The 21,735-nt window shown below is 46.8% G+C and overlaps 1 protein-coding gene across 1 annotated transcript in view; it reads left to right on the top strand.

The window, feature by feature from the left end:
- The window catches only part of ago3a (argonaute RISC catalytic component 3a), a 61,077-nt gene extending 39,618 nt beyond the window's left edge, over positions 1 to 21,459 (top strand). Inside the window, exons 6-19 of the mRNA XM_072659657.1 lie at positions 185 to 319; positions 1,074 to 1,161; positions 1,957 to 2,104; positions 2,229 to 2,348; positions 3,647 to 3,790; positions 6,476 to 6,609; positions 8,272 to 8,456; positions 8,612 to 8,771; positions 8,872 to 8,962; positions 9,570 to 9,764; positions 10,894 to 11,028; positions 14,631 to 14,732; positions 18,334 to 18,533; positions 19,782 to 21,459. Of these exons, the coding sequence (XP_072515758.1) occupies positions 185 to 319; positions 1,074 to 1,161; positions 1,957 to 2,104; positions 2,229 to 2,348; positions 3,647 to 3,790; positions 6,476 to 6,609; positions 8,272 to 8,456; positions 8,612 to 8,771; positions 8,872 to 8,962; positions 9,570 to 9,764; positions 10,894 to 11,028; positions 14,631 to 14,732; positions 18,334 to 18,533; positions 19,782 to 19,890 (1,946 nt within the window). The 3' untranslated portion in view covers positions 19,891 to 21,459. The remainder of the gene's footprint in view (positions 1 to 184; positions 320 to 1,073; positions 1,162 to 1,956; positions 2,105 to 2,228; positions 2,349 to 3,646; positions 3,791 to 6,475; positions 6,610 to 8,271; positions 8,457 to 8,611; positions 8,772 to 8,871; positions 8,963 to 9,569; positions 9,765 to 10,893; positions 11,029 to 14,630; positions 14,733 to 18,333; positions 18,534 to 19,781) is intronic.
- The last annotated feature ends 276 nt before the right edge of the window (positions 21,460 to 21,735 follow it).

Raw genomic sequence — 21,735 nt, 5'->3', positions numbered from 1 at the left:
TTGCACCAAATTTGGATCCTTTTAATGATCAGGATGTGCCCTGAAGTGGTGTTATCAGGGACTAATTGTACTGACCTTCAGTGGCCAGGGATGGAGATGTTAATGATGTTTGACTCATTTGGATGATGATTCTTTCTCTTAATGATCTGAAACCTTCTTGTTTTTTTTTCTGCCCCAAAACCAGTGTCAGCCACAGCCTTCTACAAAGCACAGCCAGTCATTCAGTTCATGTGTGAAGTCCTGGACATCCACAACATCGACGAACAACCTCGTCCCCTCACAGATTCGCACCGAGTCAAGTTCACCAAAGAAATCAAAGGTGAGCCGTGAGCCCTGCGGTGGTGGGTGGTATTTAAACATCAGAAAAAAAGACTTGAGTACCTCCTCTGACCTCCTCACCTCAAACTGTGTCCCCTTTTCAAAGCTCATAGCCATTTGTGATCAGATTCCCGTAACGTTGTGACTCATAGCCAAAGCCCATGTGAGAATACGATGAATCTGGTGTAATGAGTGTGAAAGCTGGAGAAAGTTCTGTGACCTGATGAATCATTTTCTTTCCTCTTAATAAGCTCTTCTTGAGCCATCGCCAAGTTCTCAGAGCACCGGACAACAACATAGAAATGCTCCAAAATTATAATTAATGAGGAATTGGCCAATAGAAATGCTCTGAAATGATGATTCATGAGGCATTGACCAATAGAAATGCTCCGAAATTATAATTCATGAGGAATTGGCCAATAGAAATGCTCTGAAATGATGATTCATGAGGCATTGACCAATAGAAATGCTCTGAAATGATGATTCATGAGGCATTGGCCAATAGAAATGCTCTTAAATTATAATGCATGAGGCATTGGCCAATAGAAATGCTCTGAAATGATGATTCATGGGGAATTGACCAATAGAAATGCTCTGAAATGATGGAGTTCCAAAGTTCCCATTTCAGAGATAAAGATTTTGGTCGTATTTCACAGTAAAGACCCCTCGATGTGTTTGGGTGCTACAGTGAGGCCATACTGCCTTCGTTACCATGTCGGCCTGTTTCTGAGCGTGCACGTCTGCTTGTGTTGTAGGTCTTAAGGTGGAGGTGACGCATTGTGGAACCATGCGGAGGAAGTACAGAGTCTGTAATGTGACCCGCCGGCCTGCCAGCCACCAAACGTGAGTCAGTGAGCCTGTGGGCTGCGGAGGGGGCTCTGCACAGGGGGCTGAACCTGAGAAAACTAAACATTGCTTACCCTTTCTGTCCGATGTACACACACAGCATGTCTAGTCCCTGTAGAGAGGTACTGCCAATAGAATAGGACCCTCTGGAGCAGATCAGCATGAGCCTGTAGGCACCATGCTGCCTAATGCAGCATTAAGCTGTGGAGCAGGAATGATGGTTGGTGGGTGCTCTATCCAATACCTTTGGGAGGAGTTCATCTAGCATCCTGACCCCACTAACTCTTGCTCCTGTCGCTGAATGCAATTAAACCCTCACAGCAATGCTGCTCTAAAATCTAGTAGAAAGCCGCCTTCTTCCCTGGACAGTAGAAACAGTTGCTCCAACAAAAGCTGCTTTTTTTTCTTAAAAGAAACAATGAATGAATGAATGAGCAGGTGTCCCAATACTTTTGTCAGTATATTGTATATTAGACACATACTGGTGAATCAGTACCGTGATCTGGTTTAAACTTGAGCTGCTTTATGCTGATTATGCAATTCAACTCCCTTCATTCAAAGGAGCACCCAGACTTATCTAGAACTCTGATTGGTCAGACAATTAAACCCATTTGCATACTGTCAGCCTTCCATTGTATTTGTATTCTGACGGCCAGTATTGTTAATGTTTACCAGACAGTTAATTTCAGCCCTTAGTATTGGCCTGAGGAGCTTTTGTCTCCTGCTCGTTGGCGCCCACCAGTGGTTGGATGGAGATCTAACTAGTGGAACTGGTCTTCTGATGGTTTGCAGGTTCCCCTTGCAGTTGGAGAATGGGCAGACGGTGGAGCGGACCGTAGCTCAGTATTTCAGAGAGAAGTACAACCTGCAGCTCAAATATCCTCACCTACCCTGCCTGCAGGTGGGCCAGGAGCAGAAGCACACCTACCTGCCCCTGGAGGTGAGAACGTCACTAGAGGAGCGTCTCTGTAAGCTGTTGGTGTTGACGATTAGGTTGGAGAGACGTTTCTCTCTCCAGCACTTTCAGGACTGATTCTCTGATTCCTCTCTAAATCTCCTGGCAGGTGTGTAATATCGTAGCTGGGCAGAGGTGCATCAAGAAACTGACCGATAATCAGACGTCCACCATGATCAAAGCCACGGCGCGTTCAGCACCAGACAGACAGGAGGAAATCAGCAGACTGGTGAGTCATGACCATCACTTTTCCAAAAAAAAAAAAAAAAAAAAAAACCCAAAAAAACAGCACACTACTGCTCTGAGGAATCTGCCTCCAAAAGTCAGAGACTGTTTATTCATTTCATTCCCACTCAAACCGGCCAGTAAACCATTATGACCATAATTGGTATTTTTGCTCCAGGGCTCCCACTACAGTTGAGGAGTGTCACTTTCACTTTCACTCCACTGTCATGAATACAAATTACGCTGTTAGGGCACTCTCATGGACAGCTGTACACGTCTTGCCTTTCTGGACAAGCTAAAAGAAAAAACTGTCACTGAGGGGTAAAGAGCATCCGGAAGAAGCGGGAGTGTGGCAGCGGGAGGTTTGGGACACAGCCCCGCTCAACTACAGCAGCAGCCAGAAGAAGCTAAAGTGTGGCAGAGGTAGTGTGTGGTTTGGGACACGGCCCCGTAAACTACATCAGCAGCCAGAAGAAGCTAAAGTGTCTAGTAGTGTGGTAGTGTGTGGTTTGGGACACAGTCCCGCTAAACTACAGCACCCGGAAGAAGCGGGAGTGTGGTAGCGGGAGTGTGGTAGCGGGAGTGTGGTAGCGGGAGTGTGGTAGCGGGAGTGTGGTAGCGGGAGTGTGGTTTGGGATACAGCCCTGCTAAACTACAGCAGCAGCCAGAAGAAGAGGGGGTGTGGTAGAGGTAGTGTGTGGTTTGGGATACAGCCCTGCTGAACTACAGCAGCAGCCAGAAGAAGAGGGGGTGTGGCAGAGGGGGTGTGTGGTTTGGGATACAGCCCCACTAAACTACAGCAACAGCCAGAAGAAGCTAAAGAGCAGTGTGTGGTAGTGTGTGGTAGTGTGTGGTAGTGTGTGGTAGTGTGTGGTAGTGTGTGGTAGTGTGTGGTAGTGTGTGGTTTGAGACACAGCCCCGCTCGTGTTCACACTGACTGCCTGTTGAGGAGTCCTGAAGCTCCTGGCTCTGAATGCAGCTGGTGGAGCTCTTTATTGAAGGTTGAGCAGTTATGGCTGTCGTTGATTTTGCTCTTGGAGAGACTCGTGAAGGTGCGGAGGCGTGACGTGACGTAGGCGGACTGATCCTGACAATAAAGACGAAGATGAACACCACGTACCTGGTTTCTCCCCAAGTTTCTAAATATAGCTGATGTTCAAGCGCGAGCACGAGCGGAGTGTAGCCTGAACCCTCGTCTGATTGGACGATTTTCGGGATCTTATTGCACCCGCAGTGAAACGCAGAACACTTGCAGCTCACTCTCACTCATTTCCTCTCGCTCTCTTTTTCACCTTTTCCCAGGTGCGAAGTGCCAACTATGAAGCAGACCCCTTCGTTCAGGAGTTCCAGTTCAAAGTGCGGGACGAGATGGCTCACGTGACGGGCCGCGTGTTGCCAGCACCCATGCTGCAGTACGGGGGCAGGGTGAGCTCAGAGCACTATCTGGTACCCTTCCTTTAAATCACGCACATCTCTCTCCGTCTGTACGTCCGTCTGACTGGCCCCTCTGCCGGAGGAACTAACCCCCTCTCTAACCTCTGCTGCTGTTTGTTGGGGTTTTTGTGTGTGTGTGTGTGTGTGTGTGTGCGAGCGTGTGTGTGCGTGTGTGTGGCAAAATAACTACCTTCCAAACCCACGATGTACGATTTCTGTTTTTCTTCTAGTTCTTAAATTTCAGCCCTGAAGAGCCACAGCACTGCTGTAAACAGACTTGGTTCTGCTTATAAGCTAATTAGAAGGTGTCTAATGAGATGCGTCAGGTGTTTATTTATTTATTTATTTATTTATTTATTTATTTTCCTTTCCCCAGAAAGACAAAAATACTAAACTCAGTGCTGTGGCTCTCCAGTGCTATATGTATATATGTATGTATGTATGTATGTACTGTGTTTTTCCATATATGTGTGTGTTTATATACAGTACTGTGCCGAAGTTTTAGGCCCCTAATCACATGATCTAAGCCCCCTGTCTCTCAGCAGTGAGAGAGGTTCTACAGTAGAAGCTCCAGATCTCATCAGAACAGATAAAGCAGCTGAACATAAATCCAGTAAAAAGGAGAAACAAGAGCTTCTCATTCTGAAGAAAGAAAGTAGTGAGATCTTGTCGGTGAGCTAGTCTGAAGAACAGAGCTTGGTTCCTCCAGGTTTCTCCTGGACGCCCCCCAGTCCAGCCAGCACAGCGTGGAGGATGTGTTCAACTCCATCAGCAGCAGCAGCAGCTCACCTGATTTACCATCATTAAGCCCTGATTTACCACCAAACCAGGTGTTGATCTGAGGAGAACTCTAAATAATACTAGACTCCATGAAGAGAACTTTGGAGATGTTCTAATGATGAACACAGTGATGGAGAACCTCCACCACTTTTATTAGTGTTTATTCTAATATCAGTGATTTACTGAGGAGGGTTTGTACGGGTTTCTTGAAATCCTTAAAAAAAAGCTTGGATTTTATTGTGGTATTTTCCAGGTTGCTGGAATATTCGATGAAGTGCTTGAAAATGTTTGGCGTTGCAACCATATGTCTTTGATGACAAATAGTTATCTGACTAAATAGATGGCTTATTAGATGGATAAATAAATAAAATGAATAAAACGGCTCAGTTCGGGTCTCCCCTGCGCCTCTGCATGTATGGTAGTTTTGGAAATGATGGCTCTTTTTGGTGAGCCAAGGTCTTTTGGCTCTGCCATGGGCTCAGGTCAACACTAAGCAGATGCAGTGCTTCTGGTCCTTGTACGTAAGCTGATGTTATACGAAGCGAATTAATCGTTAAGTATGTCTTTGTATAAATATATCTGCCACTATTATTATTATTATTATTATTATTATTATCATCACAATTAACCATCATTACTTTAATTATTCCTATCATTATATTATTAGATTTTTATAGATTAGATCAGCATCCCCTGAGCAGTAGAACAGTCTCGGTGGTTCAGTGACCGTTATCAGTAATGTATAAATGCTGGGGCCCCGGGTAGTCAATCAGACTAGGTCCCTGTCACTATGATCAGAGGATCGCTGGTTCGAATCCCGGTCACGCACATCGCTTCGCTGCGGTGCTGGCCTTTACGATGCTGTTGCATCGGCAGCAGTTCAGTAAACGAGAGGCATGACTGCGCACGCCTTGGAGGTCCGCCCTCACTGGCGTCGAGGGCATTGTGTGAGAGTTCGTACAGGGTGCGTAATTGGCGGTCCTAATCGGGAAGAAGGTGGGTGAAAAGTCAGATAAAGGATTTAAAGCCAAAAACTAAAAATGTTAAATATTGCTGTTCAGAGGAGGATTGTTTTGGGTTTGCTCACCGTGGGGGTGGTAGGTTTATACAGGGTTCATACCGGTCCTGGAAAACCGGGAAAGTCATGGAATATAAACATGCACAAATCCAGTACTGAATAGTCCTTGAAAAAGAACAAAATTGGAAAAAATATTGTAATGAGCTCCTGCTGTCGTAACTTTATATAATAATATAAAAGTCCTATAGAAAGTCCTTGAAGTCCTTTGAAAATGATTAAAGTAAAGTATGAACCCTGTTTGATGTCTTCTTGATCTCTGATTTTTGTAAAGCTGCTCTATGCTGCTCACAAAGGCAGTTATAAAAAGCGCTTTACTAATAATTTTGATTTGATTAGATTTGCCACACCCGTCAGCTGCTGGAAACGCTTGAAAATGCACCTTGCCTGTGCCTGAGTTTGACCTGAGGTGTATGAACCCTGTTAGCAGCTTTTTCCCATTTCTGATTTTCACAGGGGGGCTAAAACTTTTACACAGTACTGTATAAACTGCTATCAAAAGTCATCAGCCAATATTGTACAGTCATTATGTAACCTACATACTTAATGGTAGTATTTCCTAAATGCCCCCCCCCCCCCCTCCTCCACTCCCGCACCCCCAGTGTGAAATGTGTGTTCACATCACGTTCAGTAGATTTTGGCTTTGTAATGTAAGAGACACTGTTTTTCTATATGATCTAGCATTGTGTGTGTGTGTGTGTGTGTGTGTGTGTGTGTGTGTGTGTGTGTGTGTGTGTGTGTGAGAATGTTTTCAAGCGCCCATGTGCAGCAGATCAACCCTGCGCTTTTTTTTTTGTGTGTTTTTCCACACCCCACCCCACCCCCACCCTCCTCCTTTGCAGAACCGTACTGTGGCTACCCCCAGTCACGGTGTGTGGGACATGCGGGGGAAGCAGTTCCACACAGGCGTGGAGATCAAAATGTGGGCCATCGCCTGCTTTGCCACTCAAAGACAGTGCCGCGAGGAGATCCTCAAGTAAGACTCAAAGAAATCCTTAACATACACCCCCTGTCCAAATGTTTGTGGACACTCCTTTCTCATGAATGCATTCAGCTGCGTTATGTACAAGCTCCAGTGCCTGAGGAGAAGCACTGCCAATAGAATAGGACTCTCTGGAGCAGATGAATAAACATCGTGAACCTGTTGGCACCATGCTGCCTAATGCCAGGCGTGGACTAGTAGAGGGGTATAAAGCCCCCCAGCAGCAGCAGCAGCAGCATTGAGCTGTGGAGCAGTGGAAGATGAACTGCTGTGTCTCTGGAGTGATGGACGGTGCTCCATTGAATCCTTCTGGGATGAGTTCGCTGAATGCAGTCAAATCCTCACAGCAATGCTCCTCCGAAATCTAGTCTGCGGTTGATTTTCGAGGCCGTGGTCGACACACGACCCTTGCTGTGTGGCGTGGTCTCCAGATATGGAGGGTACGCTCCTGGAGCTCTCGGATACCTGACGTTAAGTGCGAGGTGTGCTCCGATTTCCAAATCGGAGCTGAGGAGAACAGCAGGCCAGGTCTTGGAGTCAGTCAGATGTTTAAAATGCTCTGGGCGCTGGCGCTGGGGGCGCTGGCGCTGGGAGCTCGGCGCGGATAAGGAAGAAGGAGGCCAGCCTTTTAAGGGGCTGGCATTTTAACGGCTTGTTAGCAGGTTATATCTGTGAGCTGTCAGCCTCTGTAAACAGGTTATATTAAAGCCCGAGATGGCTGTCAGGTTCGTTCCACCGCTTGCATGGCTCAGCCCGCCGTGACAGCAGAGCACTCGCAGAGCCCTTGCAGAAGGCTGAGGCGGGTTGCCGTGGCAATGGAACGTCGGTGCTTTCTAAGCCACGAGGTTCCCGGTGAGAGTACGGCTCTAAACGTCAGCGCCTGTTTTAGCTCCCGACTGCGCTCACGTGCCAGCTCTTCTGACGCTGCCAGGATCCCTTTCCGATCACAGCTTTGCTTTGCTCCTCTGAGCTCTTTGGACTTTCGTTCTTGGGCGTTCTTTGCACTAGAACCACTTTTGGTTCCACGAACGTTGTTGTAGTTGTTGTTAATCACTTCACTTAATCTTATTAAAGCGACCAAAGACTGCATTCATCGACTACTTAAGAGATTTGATCTATTAATAGTAAGTGTGTGACTGGTTGGTGGTGAGAAATGCTCCGATGCTAATTTACCACCCTGTTATTGACCTTAGAATAAGACACGCTAACTTTTCCTTTAACTGAGGGCTCATTAAAAAAACAATATGGGCTGGTTTACAGCACGAGCCGCACCACAGCACCATAGCACGCCAGCTTTCAGCCTCACTGCCACGTCCTCCTGGAGTAGCCGCTGCGTCTAGCCTTCAAATCTTGGACCCTCGTATCCAGTTTCCGGTCCTGGACTTTGTCATCCTTGATGGGTACGGATGCTGCGTGGCCAATCAGTTACATTAACTGCTCCCTTAACGTCCAGCTGGATGTTAATGTACCTGACCTGATTTGGCCTCGCAGCATCAGCACCTTCCTAGGATGACAAAATCCCGGAGACTGGGAGCTACTACTACTCCGTTCAAGGTCTGGATCTAAAGAGCTGAAGGCTTTCTCTGGTGGGCTTTTGGGGTTTATGGAAATACTGCATGAGCTCTTAGAAATGCTCCTGCTTTTTTTGTATTTTAGGGGTTTCACAGACCAGCTGCGGAAGATCTCCAAGGACGCTGGGATGCCCATCCAGGGTCAGCCGTGTTTCTGTAAGTACGCGCAGGGAGCGGACAGCGTGGAGCCCATGTTCAGACACCTGAAGAACACCTATGCTGGTCTGCAGCTCATCATCGTCATCCTGCCTGGAAAAACACCCGTCTACGGTAGGTTTACTCAGCCAGTACTGCATTTGCTGTGCTTGCGTTTTGAGTTTTTGGCTTTAGGTCGGCAGCTGGAGCTCAGATAATTGGCTGTTTTAGGTTTGGTAGATCTCCAGGACTTTGACTGATATGTCTGTTTAAACTGTTTTCTGGTGCAGCGGAGGTGAAGCGTGTGGGAGACACTCTTCTGGGCATGGCCACTCAGTGCGTTCAGGTGAAGAACGTGGTGAAGACGTCTCCTCAGACGCTCTCCAACCTCTGCCTCAAAATCAACGTCAAACTTGGCGGAATCAACAACATCCTGGTGCCACATCAGCGGTGAGACCCAGTCCATGAAAGTGTGTCTGAGTGGGCTTGATGTGTCTGATCGAGGAGAGTATAGGAAGTGTGACTCCCTGTCAATATGTGTCCCCCTCAGGCCGTCGGTGTTCCAGCAGCCGGTGATCTTCCTCGGGGCGGACGTCACACACCCTCCTGCTGGAGATGGGAAGAAGCCCTCTATCGCCGCGGTCAGTTTGACTCCCTTTAATTTTCTTTAAGGGGTGTATAACACTAACCTGACCTCACAGCAGTTTCATACGCTATCCGGTCAAAAGTATTGGGACGCCTGCTTGTTCATTGTTTCTTCCCAAGCGTCCTGCTTTTGTTGAAGTAACTGTCCAGAGAATGCTTTCTAATAGAATTTGAAACAGCATTGCGGTGAGGATTTGATTGCATTCTGTGACAAGTGTTAACTCCCCAACTCGTCCCACAAGTATTGGATGGAGCTCCACCACCCGTCATTCCAGAGAGCACAGTTCTTCCACTGCTCCACAGGTCAATGCTGCCTCTGGGGGGCTTTATACCCCTCTAGCCCACAACTGGCATTAGGCAGCATGGTGCTGATATGGTGCATAATGTTGATCTGCTCCAGAGAGTCCTATTCTATTGGCAGTACGTCTCTACAGAGTCCAGACAAGCTGTGAATGTGTGAATTTGCCATTTAAAGTAGCTGAATGCATTTATTAGAAAGGGTGTCCACAAACTTTTGATATCTCTCTCTCTCTCTCTCTCTCTCTCTCTCTCTCTCTCTCTCTCTCTCTCTCTCTCTCTGCGCCTTTGTCTCTGTCTCTGTAGGTTGTGGGCAGTATGGATGCCCACCCCAGTCGTTACTGTGCCACGGTGCGGGTGCAGAGGCCCCGGCAGGAGGTGATCCAGGATTTGGCCTCCATGGTGCGGGAACTCCTCATCCAGTTCTACAAGTCCACCCGCTACAAACCCACCAGAATCATCTTCTACAGGGACGGCGTGTCCGAGGGCCAGTTTAGACAGGTATGAACAGATATTTCTACCTACTGTTGTTGGGTGATTGATTTATTTACTGTAAACAAACCCTGGCTTGAATTTCCTGGACTAGCCAGTTTGATGTGTGCCTATAAAATCTGCAGGTAAGACCAAGGGCATTGGAGGGGGGTGGGGCACACAAGACAACTGGGAGGTTCAGAGTGAGACGGAGGCAGTAAAGACTAGGGGAGAATAGACACTCAGTTAATTCATTCATTACAGTTTAAACACCAGTTAACCAGTTCACACCTTATTAACGCCCTGTCCCAGCATGGTCACAGTCCTGTACCCCTGCCAGGTTACTCATTCATGCCATGTTACCTGTGGTTAGAGCACTGGGGGTATTGATCAGAGGGTTGTGGGTTGAATACCCAGGTCCACTCCCGTTCTCTTTACCGGTTTCCTGTAGCTGCTGCCCAGCTCATCAGATTCAAACCCCTGACTCTGACCTACAAAGCCAAGACTGGACCAGCCAGCCCCTCCGTACTTGATGGCGATGGTCAAAATGGTCTGCACCGAGAGCCCTTCCAGCTTCAAGTACGGCTCGGCTCGAACCGTCATCCTTTAAGATCCACGGAAGACGAGCGTCCAGACTTTTTACTGTCCTGCACCGAAGTGGTGGAACGAGCTTCCCAAAGAAGTCGCTCACTGTCTTCAAACCCAGACTGAAGACCCTCCTCCTCTTCTGAGAGGACTCAGTGTGCAGAGTGTAGAGTGTGTGGAGGACTGACTTCTGTATTTAGTAGAGTCTAAGATTAGAGGATCTTCTGGATTCTAGTCTTTATAAACTAGATAAGGGTATCTTCTAAGTGACAGTGAAGCTCTGGCGAAGCGCATCTGCTAAATGCCTTCAATGTACACCATAGCAACCACCTTGTGATCACTTAGCAACAACATACCAACTACCTGGAATATTATAGCAACCATTTATTGGATATGGAAACCACTCAAGCTGATCAACCATTCAGCTTTTCCTTCAAGAAGTGCACATCTAGTTGTTGTTGTTGTTGTTGTTGTTGCTGTTGTTATGATTATGATTATTATTATGATTATTATTAGGAACATTTATTAGCATGTGAACTTATTATTAAGTAAAAGGTCTGTTTTACTCTTCCAGGTGCTGTATTACGAGCTGTTGGCAATCCGGGAGGCCTGCATCAGCCTGGAGAAGGAGTATCAGCCCGGCATCACTTACATTGTGGTGCAGAAACGGCACCACACCCGCCTCTTCTGCGCCGACCGCAACGAGAGAGTAAGCTCCCCCCGCCCCCCCCCACCCCACACACAAACACACCCCTCTTATTTTTCCACAGCCTCTGGCCAACCTCTCCACCTGGAGGCCCACCTCCCTCAAACGTTTAGCTGTAATAGAACCCACCTGGCTCTGATACTGATGTGGCCAGGTGTGTTACATTAAGGTTGGAAGGTACCGATGCAGAGTGGAAGTCCTTCAGCTGTGGGATTTACCGTTCTTGCCCATTCTGACTCCGACTTCAAAAGTTTTAGAACACCCTCAATTGTTTCAGTAGTCCACAGGCAGTGCTGCATGGTCCAGCAAAGCCTGCTTTTCTTAGTATACCCGTCAAATCCAGCAGCTCCAAGTCGTCTTCTCGCAGCTGAAACTGAGACCTGGTACAAGGTGTTGGCATGTGAGGCGCACCGATCACACGAGCAGCTTTGGACTCTCAGAAACTCGTCTTCCTGTACCAGACCTCTCCTGTTTCCAAGACTCTTCTGATGGTGTGGGAGACTGGACTCACCGCACTCTGGCTTTATCTGAAGTTGCTCTAAAGGGAAGAGCTCCACTGTTAGGAGTGTTAGGACTGCTCTGTCTGAGTTTCTGGATATCAGTCAGTGCAGTGTTGTGGAAGAACAGCGAGAGAGAGAGAGAGAGCAGTATCAGTCACTTATGTTTCTTTCATTTGTATCTGATTTTTCACCCATTTCCTCCCCTATTTGGACGCCAATCACCCAACCCATACATGCTCCCCCCACCCCCATCGCACAAGATGCCCCGACAGTAGCGAGGGTGGACCAACACACCCCCTCCGACCTGCCGCAGATGCAACATCACTGGGCCACCGATGTGCCTGGAGGGATGTGGGGACAGGGCGCCGTCTAACCACCCTGGAGAGAGCAAGGCCAATTGTGCCCTCATGGGGCCCCGGCTGCCGATGGCTAGCTTCCGTTAATACAGACCATCTGTAAGCTGGTAACCAATTACTTGTTCTTTAAAATGGCCCAATGTATATTTTTATATTATTTACATTATATTTAATCATTTACATGATTCGTTTTTAGAGAATTTCCTAAAAAGCTCGGACAGTCCACTGCTTACCTTTGTACTGTTTGAGATTACTGGACCTGCAGTGCTTAATTGTCAGTAAAAACTGGAGAAATGGGTAAGGGGGGGGGGTGCGTGCTAAGACTTTTGACTGGTTATCTACCTTAGTAGATCTAGTGCTGAATATGGAGTGGACGTACAGTGGGCTGTCTCGTGAGTGTGAACGGTAAGCGTGAAATAGAAACCCAGCGTGGGAGCGGAGTGATTACAGAACGGTTTAAGCGGGAAGAGGAAATGGAAAACCCAGAGTAGGAGTGGGCCGATTACAGAGCCCTCTGAGCGGGAAGCATAAATTGCTGCCCCTCCACTCCAGTCCACTCCCAGACTCTCTCTCACACAGAGTTGCGATTATGGTCACTGCATATTGCAGATTGCACACTATATGGACAAAAGTATTGGGACACCTGCTCATTTATCGTTTCTTCCGACATCAAGGGCATTAAAGAAGCCACAGGAGTGATAGTGAAGTCAGGATGTTGGTTGATCACCACCCCAACCCATCCCAGAAGTAGTGGATGGAGCTTCAACCCTGGTATTTCAACCCTGGTCCTGGAGGCACCCTGCCCTGTTTAGTTTAGTGTTTTCCCTGCTCCTGACACGTCACATCTAACAAATCAGCTCATCAACAAAAACTTTCAGAGGGTGTGATAAAGCAGGGAATCCACTAAAATGTGCCAACCAGGGTGCCTTCAGGAGCCCTGCTGCTCTAGGCCACGCCTGGTATTAGTCATAGTAGGTAGCCAGTAGGTCTGTGCTGATCTGCTCCAGAGAGTCCTATTCTATTGGCAGTACTTCACTATAGCCACTAGACATCATCTGTACATCAGCAATGGGTGCAGCCTAAAGTAGCTAAATGCATTTGTCCTATGCAGTCCTAATGAACGAATAGCTGTCAGGGTGTTGTTCACCCCACACACTCTTCCCCTTTCCCTCCTCGCTGAGCTCATTCAGCCACATGCTCAGTTATGCTCATTTACACAAGAGCATCCTTTAGCCCAGCCTGTCATTATGTGACATCAGCCGCACAGAGAGAGAGACTTTTTAACAGCCACTTAAGAAGCATTAGTGGTGGCAGCTTTTTTTTGGATAACAGCTGCAGAACAGACACTTAACCTTTCCTATAAAAGGGAAATGCCGGAAGTCTGCCGACAGTCGGACGATTGAGGTCTTCTGTGGTTTCAGGGCTATAACTGCTCGTCTTCATTTCACTACATCGGGAAACTTTCAGAACTCTGCTTGGTGCAGCCTAGTTTATTAAAAACAAAACCTTCCACCGGCCCCGAGTGGTCCAGCAGACTAAGGCACGGTCACTGTGAGCAGAGGTTTGTGGTTCGTATCCCGATCATACTGCTAGCCATCGGCTGGGGGTGCTCTCTAGGGTGGGTAGATGGCGCTATGCCCCACATCACACTAGTGCAGCGTTGGCGGTCACCATGCCAGAGCCGGGTATCCGGCGATTCCCTCCAGGCACGTTGGTTGCCTGGTGATCTCTCGTCGTCAGCAGTTTGAAAAAAAGAAGTGTGGCTAGTGTCGGAAGGGGGTGTGTGTTGGTCTCGCCCTCATTAGTGTCGGGGGGGGGGGGGGCAAGCACCTACACCTATCGGCAACCACTCTACACCTATAAGAGCCTGTTTACACCTGACATTAACAGCAATTCTGCTGATCTGATAGAAAATCCAGGTATAAAACACCCCTTTGAGATCAGATTAGGACTGGAACCCTCCAGCCGCATTCAGAGATGATCTGAAACGGATCTCGTCCACATTTCATACGAATGTGGTAAACGGAATGCACTGTCCGTATTCGGGCACGGTCAAGCCAGCGGAAATCCCTCTGCCCTAAATAATTTTAATGGGCAGTAATATTGCAGTGGATCTTAGCTTTTCTCTCTCTCTCTCTCTCTCTCTCTCTCTCTCTCTCTCTCTCTCTTCTGCTCTCTCTTGTGATCGCCCTCACTTTTGAAAGTATTGACGGACCCATTGCAGGAACGCGAGTACAGGGATCTGTTGTTCCTCCGTGTTGCGGAGCCTGAGTCATTCCTCTAAACTCTAAACTATTCACAGTCTCCCGGACCTTTGTTTACAGGAAGTCAGTTGGAAATGAGGTAGGTGGTGTTGTGATTTTTACGCAGGATAGTAAAATCAGATAAATCTGATCACAACAGTGAGGCAGAATCTGGCCAAAGTCTGGCCGAAATGCGTGGTAACATCAGGCGTCAACAGGCTCTAAGAGTTCTTAGGTAAGACTCCTCTAGCTCTGCGTTCTCCTACCTCTAGAACCCGCTTTAAAGAACGTCCGCTAAATAACGAATACATGCTGTATGTTTTGCTCCTGGGCTCCTCCTCCAGTGGGGGAGTATATTTCACTTTGCTCCCCTGCAGTAAATACAAATCGGGCTATAAGCGCCCTCTCGTGGATTTCGTGACATAAGTGCGAAGCTTTAAGGTATGACTCTTACATAACGTTGCTGTAAGTCCTAACACATGTACCCCTTCTCCTCTTCTGTACAGGTGGGCCGCAGTGGTAACATTCCTGCTGGAACGACAGTGGACACAGACATCACACACCCCTACGAGTTCGACTTTTACCTCTGCAGTCATGCTGGAATACAGGTATTTCCATATATATGCTGATCTGGGCAGTAAGACTTTATCTGCTCAGTAAATCACTGATATTAGAATAAACACTAATAATAACACTCCTACAGAAAGTGGTGGTGGTGGTTCTCCATCACTGCATTCATTAGAACATGTCCAAAGCTCTCCTCATGAGTCTAGTCAAAGCAGAGGCTAGTAAGGAGCTTGTTCGGTCTTTAGATCTGCGAACGATTTTAAATCTGTGCGTATGGCAGGAAGTATAGGATGAGCAGGACACACAAGACCCACTCCGACTCAGTCGGTGATGACAAGAAGCCAGATAGGGCCACTCAAGATGTTTCACGGCATTCAGCTGACACTCTTATCCAGAGCAACTTACAAGGTTACTCATATTACAGAAGTGAGCCAATGTAGTGTTAGGAGTCTTGCCCAAGGACTCTTATTGGTGTAGCGCATAGCAACCCAGAAGCTGGAAGCCTTGTGGTCTCCCTCTGCGCACCATCAGGCCCCTGCAACTGATCCAGAATGCAGCAGCACGGGTCGTTTTCAACCTTTCTAAGTCCAGCTATGTTCAGCTCCTCTGCTGCGTTCTCTCTTCACTGGCTTCCTGTAGCTGCTGCCCAGGTCATCAGATTCAGACCCCTGACTCTGGCCTACAAAGCCAAGACTGGACCAGCCAGCCCCTCCGTACTTGATGGCGATGGTCAAAAGCCGATCTGCACCAAGAGCTCTTCCAGCTTCAAGTCCGGCTTGGCTCGACCCGCCATCCTTTAAGATCCAGGGAAGACGAGCGTCCAGACTTTTTTCTGTCCTGCACCGAAGTGGTGGAACGAACTTCACCTGGGTGTCCAACACTCGCTGTCTTCAAACCCAGACTGAAGACCCTCCTCTTCTGAGAGTTCTTGGGCGAATAGTAGAGTGGTCACCTTACTGACGTGTGTTTAGTAGAGTCTAAACTTAGAGGATCTTGACATTTTTTTAGTCTATTCAGACTAGCTGAGGTTTTTCTCGGGTAAAGAGTAAAGCACTTTTGTAAGTCGCTCTGGAGAAGAGCGTCTGATAAATGCCTTAAATGTAATGTAAGACTCTGCTCCGAACTCCAGTCTCCCACATGGTGCGGTAGCTCCCTGGTAGGTAGTGGTGTTCTCTTTTGCGCCACATCAACCACTTCGCTGACTCCACACATCACTGACTATGAACGCATTCTCCTGGATTTTGCCCGCCACTCAATGTTTCCAGGCTAAGAAGCCCAGTTTTCGAATAAAACACCACCAGCAAAGAAGTCTTACTGGAATTCTTCTCACACCAGTTACAAACATCTGATCTGAGACCCATCAAACTACAATTGGGAGATCCTGACTATACATATGGGCCGTGATGGCCTTGATATTATGAACGTCTACTGATTATCTTGATTAGGCCACAAATATGAACTCAACTTGGGAGTCTAGTATTATTTAGAGTTCTTCTCAGATCAACACCTGGTTTGGTGGTAAATCAAGGCTTAATGATGGTAAATCAGGTGAGCTGCTGCTGCTGCTGATGGAGTTGAACACATCCTCCACGCTGTGCTGGCTGGACTGGGGGGCGTCCAGGAGAACCCTGGAGGAGCCGAGCTCTGTTCTTCAGGCTAGCTCACCGACAAGATCTCACTACTTTCTTTCTTCAGAATGAGAAGCTCTTGTTTCTCCTTTTTACTGGATTTATGTTCAGCTGCTTTATCTGTTCTGATGAGATCTGGAGCTTCTACTGTAGAACCTCTCTCACTGCTGAGAGACAGGGGGCTTAGATCATGTGATTAGGGGCCTAAAACTTCTGCACAGTACTGTATCTTTGCTCAGATGAGCAGACCTTCTTGACCTTCTTTACCACACATGCAGACACACACATGTTCGTCCCTGAGTCAGAAGTCTACGCTCTCCTGCCTCCCACGAACGGTGGGAGTGTGTGTGTGTGTGTGAGAGGTGTATGAGGACAGCAGGAAAACCTGCCTCGTTGTTTACGCAGAGAGTGTGTTTGCGTGGGGGATCGGTTTTCCATCAGGCTCGCTGAAACTAATTTGTCCATCTGTGACCCTTCGGCGCTGACGCCACCCACATTGTCTGTTGTGTTTAACTATTCCGGAGCAGTAGAAACGTTTCCATCCGTTTCAAAATAAGCCTCATTACCATTCGCCCGAATGCTGGCTGACGTCCTTCTCGCTTGGGGTCAAGCTGATAGGGAGGTTTGCTGCGCGTCTACTACGTCACCCACCCGCACTCAAACATCAATGTAGATTCTTGGTGACCTGCAGCTGTGTGCTTTTCACAGCAAGGGTCTCTGTCTGTTGGCAGATGCTGTGTTTTAACTTTAACTGTGGCTACTGAACTTGCTAGGAGGTCCTGACGTGGCCACGCTGACCGTTGTAAGCCATTTAGCGGACAGTGGACCGGCTGATTTTCTAAGAGATCTTTCAAAGCCTCATGTTCTCCTGGGCAGTTGCGGCTCGGCGGTCAGAGCACCGGACTGGTGATAACTGACAGGGTTGTGGGGTTGATACCCAGGCTAGGCAAGCTGCCACTGTTGGGCCCCTGAGCAAGGCATCCTTCACCCTCCACCCTCGCCTGTGTGTTCGCTGCACAGTGGAAGCCAAAAAAGTCCATCACAAATGGTGGATATGGCCGTCTTGTCTCGTCTTGTCTCATCTTCATCTACAACCACCTTTCTGAAGGCCTCAGCGAGCTCTTTGGAGCTGACCAAGGTGATCTCCTCCACTCACTTCAACCTGAATCAGGAGAAAGCCAAACAGGGGCTCGGTCCACACAGATCTGGGTATTTTGGCTGGGTTTTGGCCTCCTGTCCACATGAAAACACCGTAAAAGGGTCAGTGGTCAGTGAAAATGGAGCTCTTGGAAGACTCTCTCCAAGGTGGAGATGACTGACTGATGCAAGACTGAGCTGAGCAAATACCTCCTTACTCCCTATATAGTGAACTCCAAATTACACAGTCATAAAACTACAGCGTCCCCAAGCAGGTAGCCCTGGATTTCCGATTTCCACATATGAATAAATGTTACTGTTTTATTACAGATATATATTCAGATTTAGAATCGATCATTTCCTGACTTGCTTGGCACACTAGATAGGGGGCAGTGTGTAATTTGGGATTTAGGGTGTTTTCGTCTTCCTTCTTCGTGGTGTTTTAATGAGTCTCTTTGAGGTACCATCTATCGCCCCATACAGGGCTAAACATGCGCACACAAGCATTTCCGTCTTCCGTGTGGCTGGTAACATTTTCAAAAACGGAGCGAGGGGAATCCCTTTAGAGGGGTTCTAACTATCTCCGCAGCAGAAATGTGCATTTCTATTAATAAAATTTAATAAATTATGTTTAACTAAACTCACACATCTGAAGAAATGTCTGCAGATGTCCAGATTTTTTTAAATATTAAAAAAGACCAAGCTTTTCATGGGGACTGCTAATATTTCCACGTCCACCTTGTCCATGGTCCATTGTATAGCAAACACTGTGGACTGAATAGTGTGCGAGTATTTACTGACCCGTTCTGATTCTCCTTCGACTGTTTCAGCCCCTTCCTAACCTTCCTGCTCTATTTTCCCCTGCTTTTCTTTCCAGGGCACGAGCCGCCCCTCCCACTACCACGTGCTCTGGGATGACAACTGTTTCACGGCCGACGAGTTCCAGCTGCTCACCTACCAGCTGTGCCACACCTATGTGCGCTGCACGCGCTCCGTCTCCATCCCAGCTCCCGCCTACTACGCCCACCTGGTGGCCTTCCGTGCCCGTTACCACCTGGTGGACAAAGAGCACGACAGGTGAGGCTTCTGGTGCTCGGAAACCCCCTCTTGTGCTCTCTGTTGAGGCCTCGTCACCTTAGCCTTACCTTGAAAAACTTCTCATAGTAGAAACCTTTACAATCTGACAGCAGTGACTGTGGCGTGATCTGCGGTGTGTGAAGGTTTCTACAGTCAGTGACAGTAACCCAGTATGAATCTGATCTGTATTTGTTAAGCTTTTAGAGGCTGGCGGTTCTAATTGTGGTATTTTAATCCAGTATGAATCTGCTGTGCATTTAGTAATGGTACTTACTAATGGTAATTAGTAATGGTACAGTTTGACTGTAATAATTGCTGAGATGTCACTCCAGTATGAATCTGCTGTGCATGTAGTCTGTGCAGTCTGACAGGAACAACTATGCAGTGATTATACTCCAGTATGAATATGCAATGTGTATAATTCTTACAGTCTAATGCAGAGTGATTGTAATCCAGTATGAATCTGAAGATTGTGTAGTTTTAATCCAGTATGAATCTGAAGATTGTGTAGTTTTAATCCAGTATGAATCTGTGGGTTGTGTAGTTTTAATCCAGTATAAATCTGTGGGTTCTGTAGTTTTAATCCAGTATGAATCTGAAGATTCTGTAGTTTTAATCCAGTATGAATATGCAGTGTGTATAATTCTTACAGTCTAATGCAGAGTGATTGTAATCCAGTACGAATCTGTGGGTTGTATAGTTTTAATCCGGTATGAATCTAAGGGTTGTGTAGTTTAAATCCAGTATGAATCTGAAGATTGTGTAGTTTAAATCCAGTATGAATCTGAAGATTGTGTAGTTTAAATCTAGTATGAATCTGAGGGTTGTGTAGTTTTAATCCAGTGTAAATCTGTGGGTTCTGTAGTTTTAATCCAGTATGAATCTGAAGATTCTGTAGTTTTAATCCAGTATGAATATGCAGTGTGTATAATTCTTACAGTCTAATGCAGAGTGATTGTAATCCAGTACGAATCTGTGGGTTGTATAGTTTTAATCCGGTATGAATCTAAGGGTTGTGTAGTTTTAATCCGGTATGAATCTAAGGGTTGTGTGTTTTAATCCGGTATGAATCTGAGGGTTGTGTAGTTTTAATCCGGTATGAATCTGAGGGTTGTGTAGTTTTAATCCAGTATACTAGATATACTAGAGGAATTGTAATCCAGTATGAATCAGTATAGTAACTGTTGAACAGTAGTTTATCCCCAGGATTGCTTTTCAGTGCTTTTCCATTCCTCTCTGTCCCCACAGTGCGGAGGGCAGCCACGTTTCCGGTCAGAGTAACGGTCGGGACCCCCAGGCTCTGGCCAAAGCTGTGCAGATTCACCACGACACCCTGAGGACCATGTACTTCGCCTGAGAGAGCCCCAACGTCTACACACTCGCACTCTCACTCACACAAGCAAACATGTCCACACACACCGGCACACACAAACTCACACACCACCTACCAATATGTGTGTCCCAGAGGGTTTGTTTCCATGGCAGTGAGAGCGCCCACTAAATCCGGACCGGACACTGTGCGGCAGGAAGAAGGGGGCGCCAACCCTAAAACTGGCCTGAGAACGCACACCTGCTTTAAACCCACACCTGAAAACTCAGCACTATTATGCAATATTAAACCAGCCAATCATTTTGTTTTCTCATTTATTATTTTTTTTTATTTCTTTCTCCCTCTTTTGGGGGTCTCCTGAGGCACCTTTCCCCTCTCTACCAAACTCGAGGGAGGTGTTTTTTTTTATTTTTTTTTTAAGTTTGCGTTTTGTCCCCTCCCCTCTGTCTGTTCATCATTTTACCTCAAGCTTGTAACAGCAGCACTTTCTACCCCTGATAAAGCCGCCCCAGTTCCTGCAGATCGGCGCTGAGAGAGCAGAGTCGGTCCTGCGAGTGAGTGGAGGGATGTGAACGGCTTGTTTTCTGCTCGATTGGGAACCAATAGGCCCTTATTTTTATCTACATCAGTGACGGTGTAGCCAAAGTCCCTCTCTTTCCTTTTTATTTATTTTTTTATTTTCTGAAAAATTCAGATTTTATTTATTATTATTTTGATTTAAAATTTTTTTTTTATTCCCTCCCTACTTTTGTAGCCAATCGTGACTTAAGATGTGAGTGTCAATTGTGATGAACCAGTTGTGCGTTATAAATATATAAAAACTAACACGCGCACACCAACACACACACACGCACGCACACACACACATATATACACACACACACACACACACACACATATATACATATATACAAATATACTCACTCACACTCTCACACCAACACATACACAAGCTGTAGTTACGAGTGAAGTGCCACCTACAGGCGTTAGGGCCACATATTCCCCCCAAAAAACTGCCTGAAGGAGAAGCAGATAAGTCGAGTGGTTCATTTTTTAAATTTGTTTTTTTTTCTTTGTTTTTTTCATAGAATTGAATTGATCCGACCTCCCCAAGCTTTGTGCCGAGTAATATCAATACCGAGTGTGGTCCAGAACACTGTCTGTGAGCTCTCATGTACTGCAATGCAAAGTGATTGATTGGTGTTTTAACGTGTCTCTTCTCTTCTTTGGTTCTGTTTGTTTCGTCGGTTCCTCCCAGTATTTATTTGCCTGCTTTTAGATTGCATTTCTTTTGCGTCGTTTCTATCCCCACCCCCCCAGACCCACCTCTCTGCCTTTTTTATCACTTGTTTTCAACCATAGACAAACACACACACACACACACACACACACACAGAGGCCACATTCTTACGTTCTACTACAGATGATTAATATTGTGGTTTTTAGTGCAATAATCCATTGGCGGGTTGAGTGTCCCTGCACAGACGAAGGCTTTGTGGATGATGTGAGGCTGGAACAGGGAATTTTAAGAGGGTGTTGGCAACTCCACCAACACTTGAACTTGACTGAGAGCTTTGCTTTGTGTGTGTGTGTGTGTGTGTGTGTGTGTGTGTGTGTGTGTGTGTGTGTGTGTGTGTGTGTGTGTGTGTGATGGAAAGGGAATGGGAAAGGGAGGGCATTGTAGAAGTTGGAAGGATGTGCATGTTTGGCACTTTCGTACTTACACGCTCGTATTTGATACGCAGATGTGTGTGTGTGTGTGTGTTTATAAATATAAATATTTATATATATATATATATACACACACACAAATATATATATATATATATATATATATATTTATATTTTCTGCTGACAGAATTCTAGTACTCT

Source organism: Salminus brasiliensis, chromosome 1 (assembly GCF_030463535.1).
Source record: "Salminus brasiliensis chromosome 1, fSalBra1.hap2, whole genome shotgun sequence".
Lineage (NCBI taxonomy): Eukaryota > Metazoa > Chordata > Actinopteri > Characiformes > Bryconidae > Salminus > Salminus brasiliensis.
The sequence above is the reverse complement of the archived record's forward strand: the minus strand, read 5'-3'. Positions and strand labels throughout refer to the sequence as shown.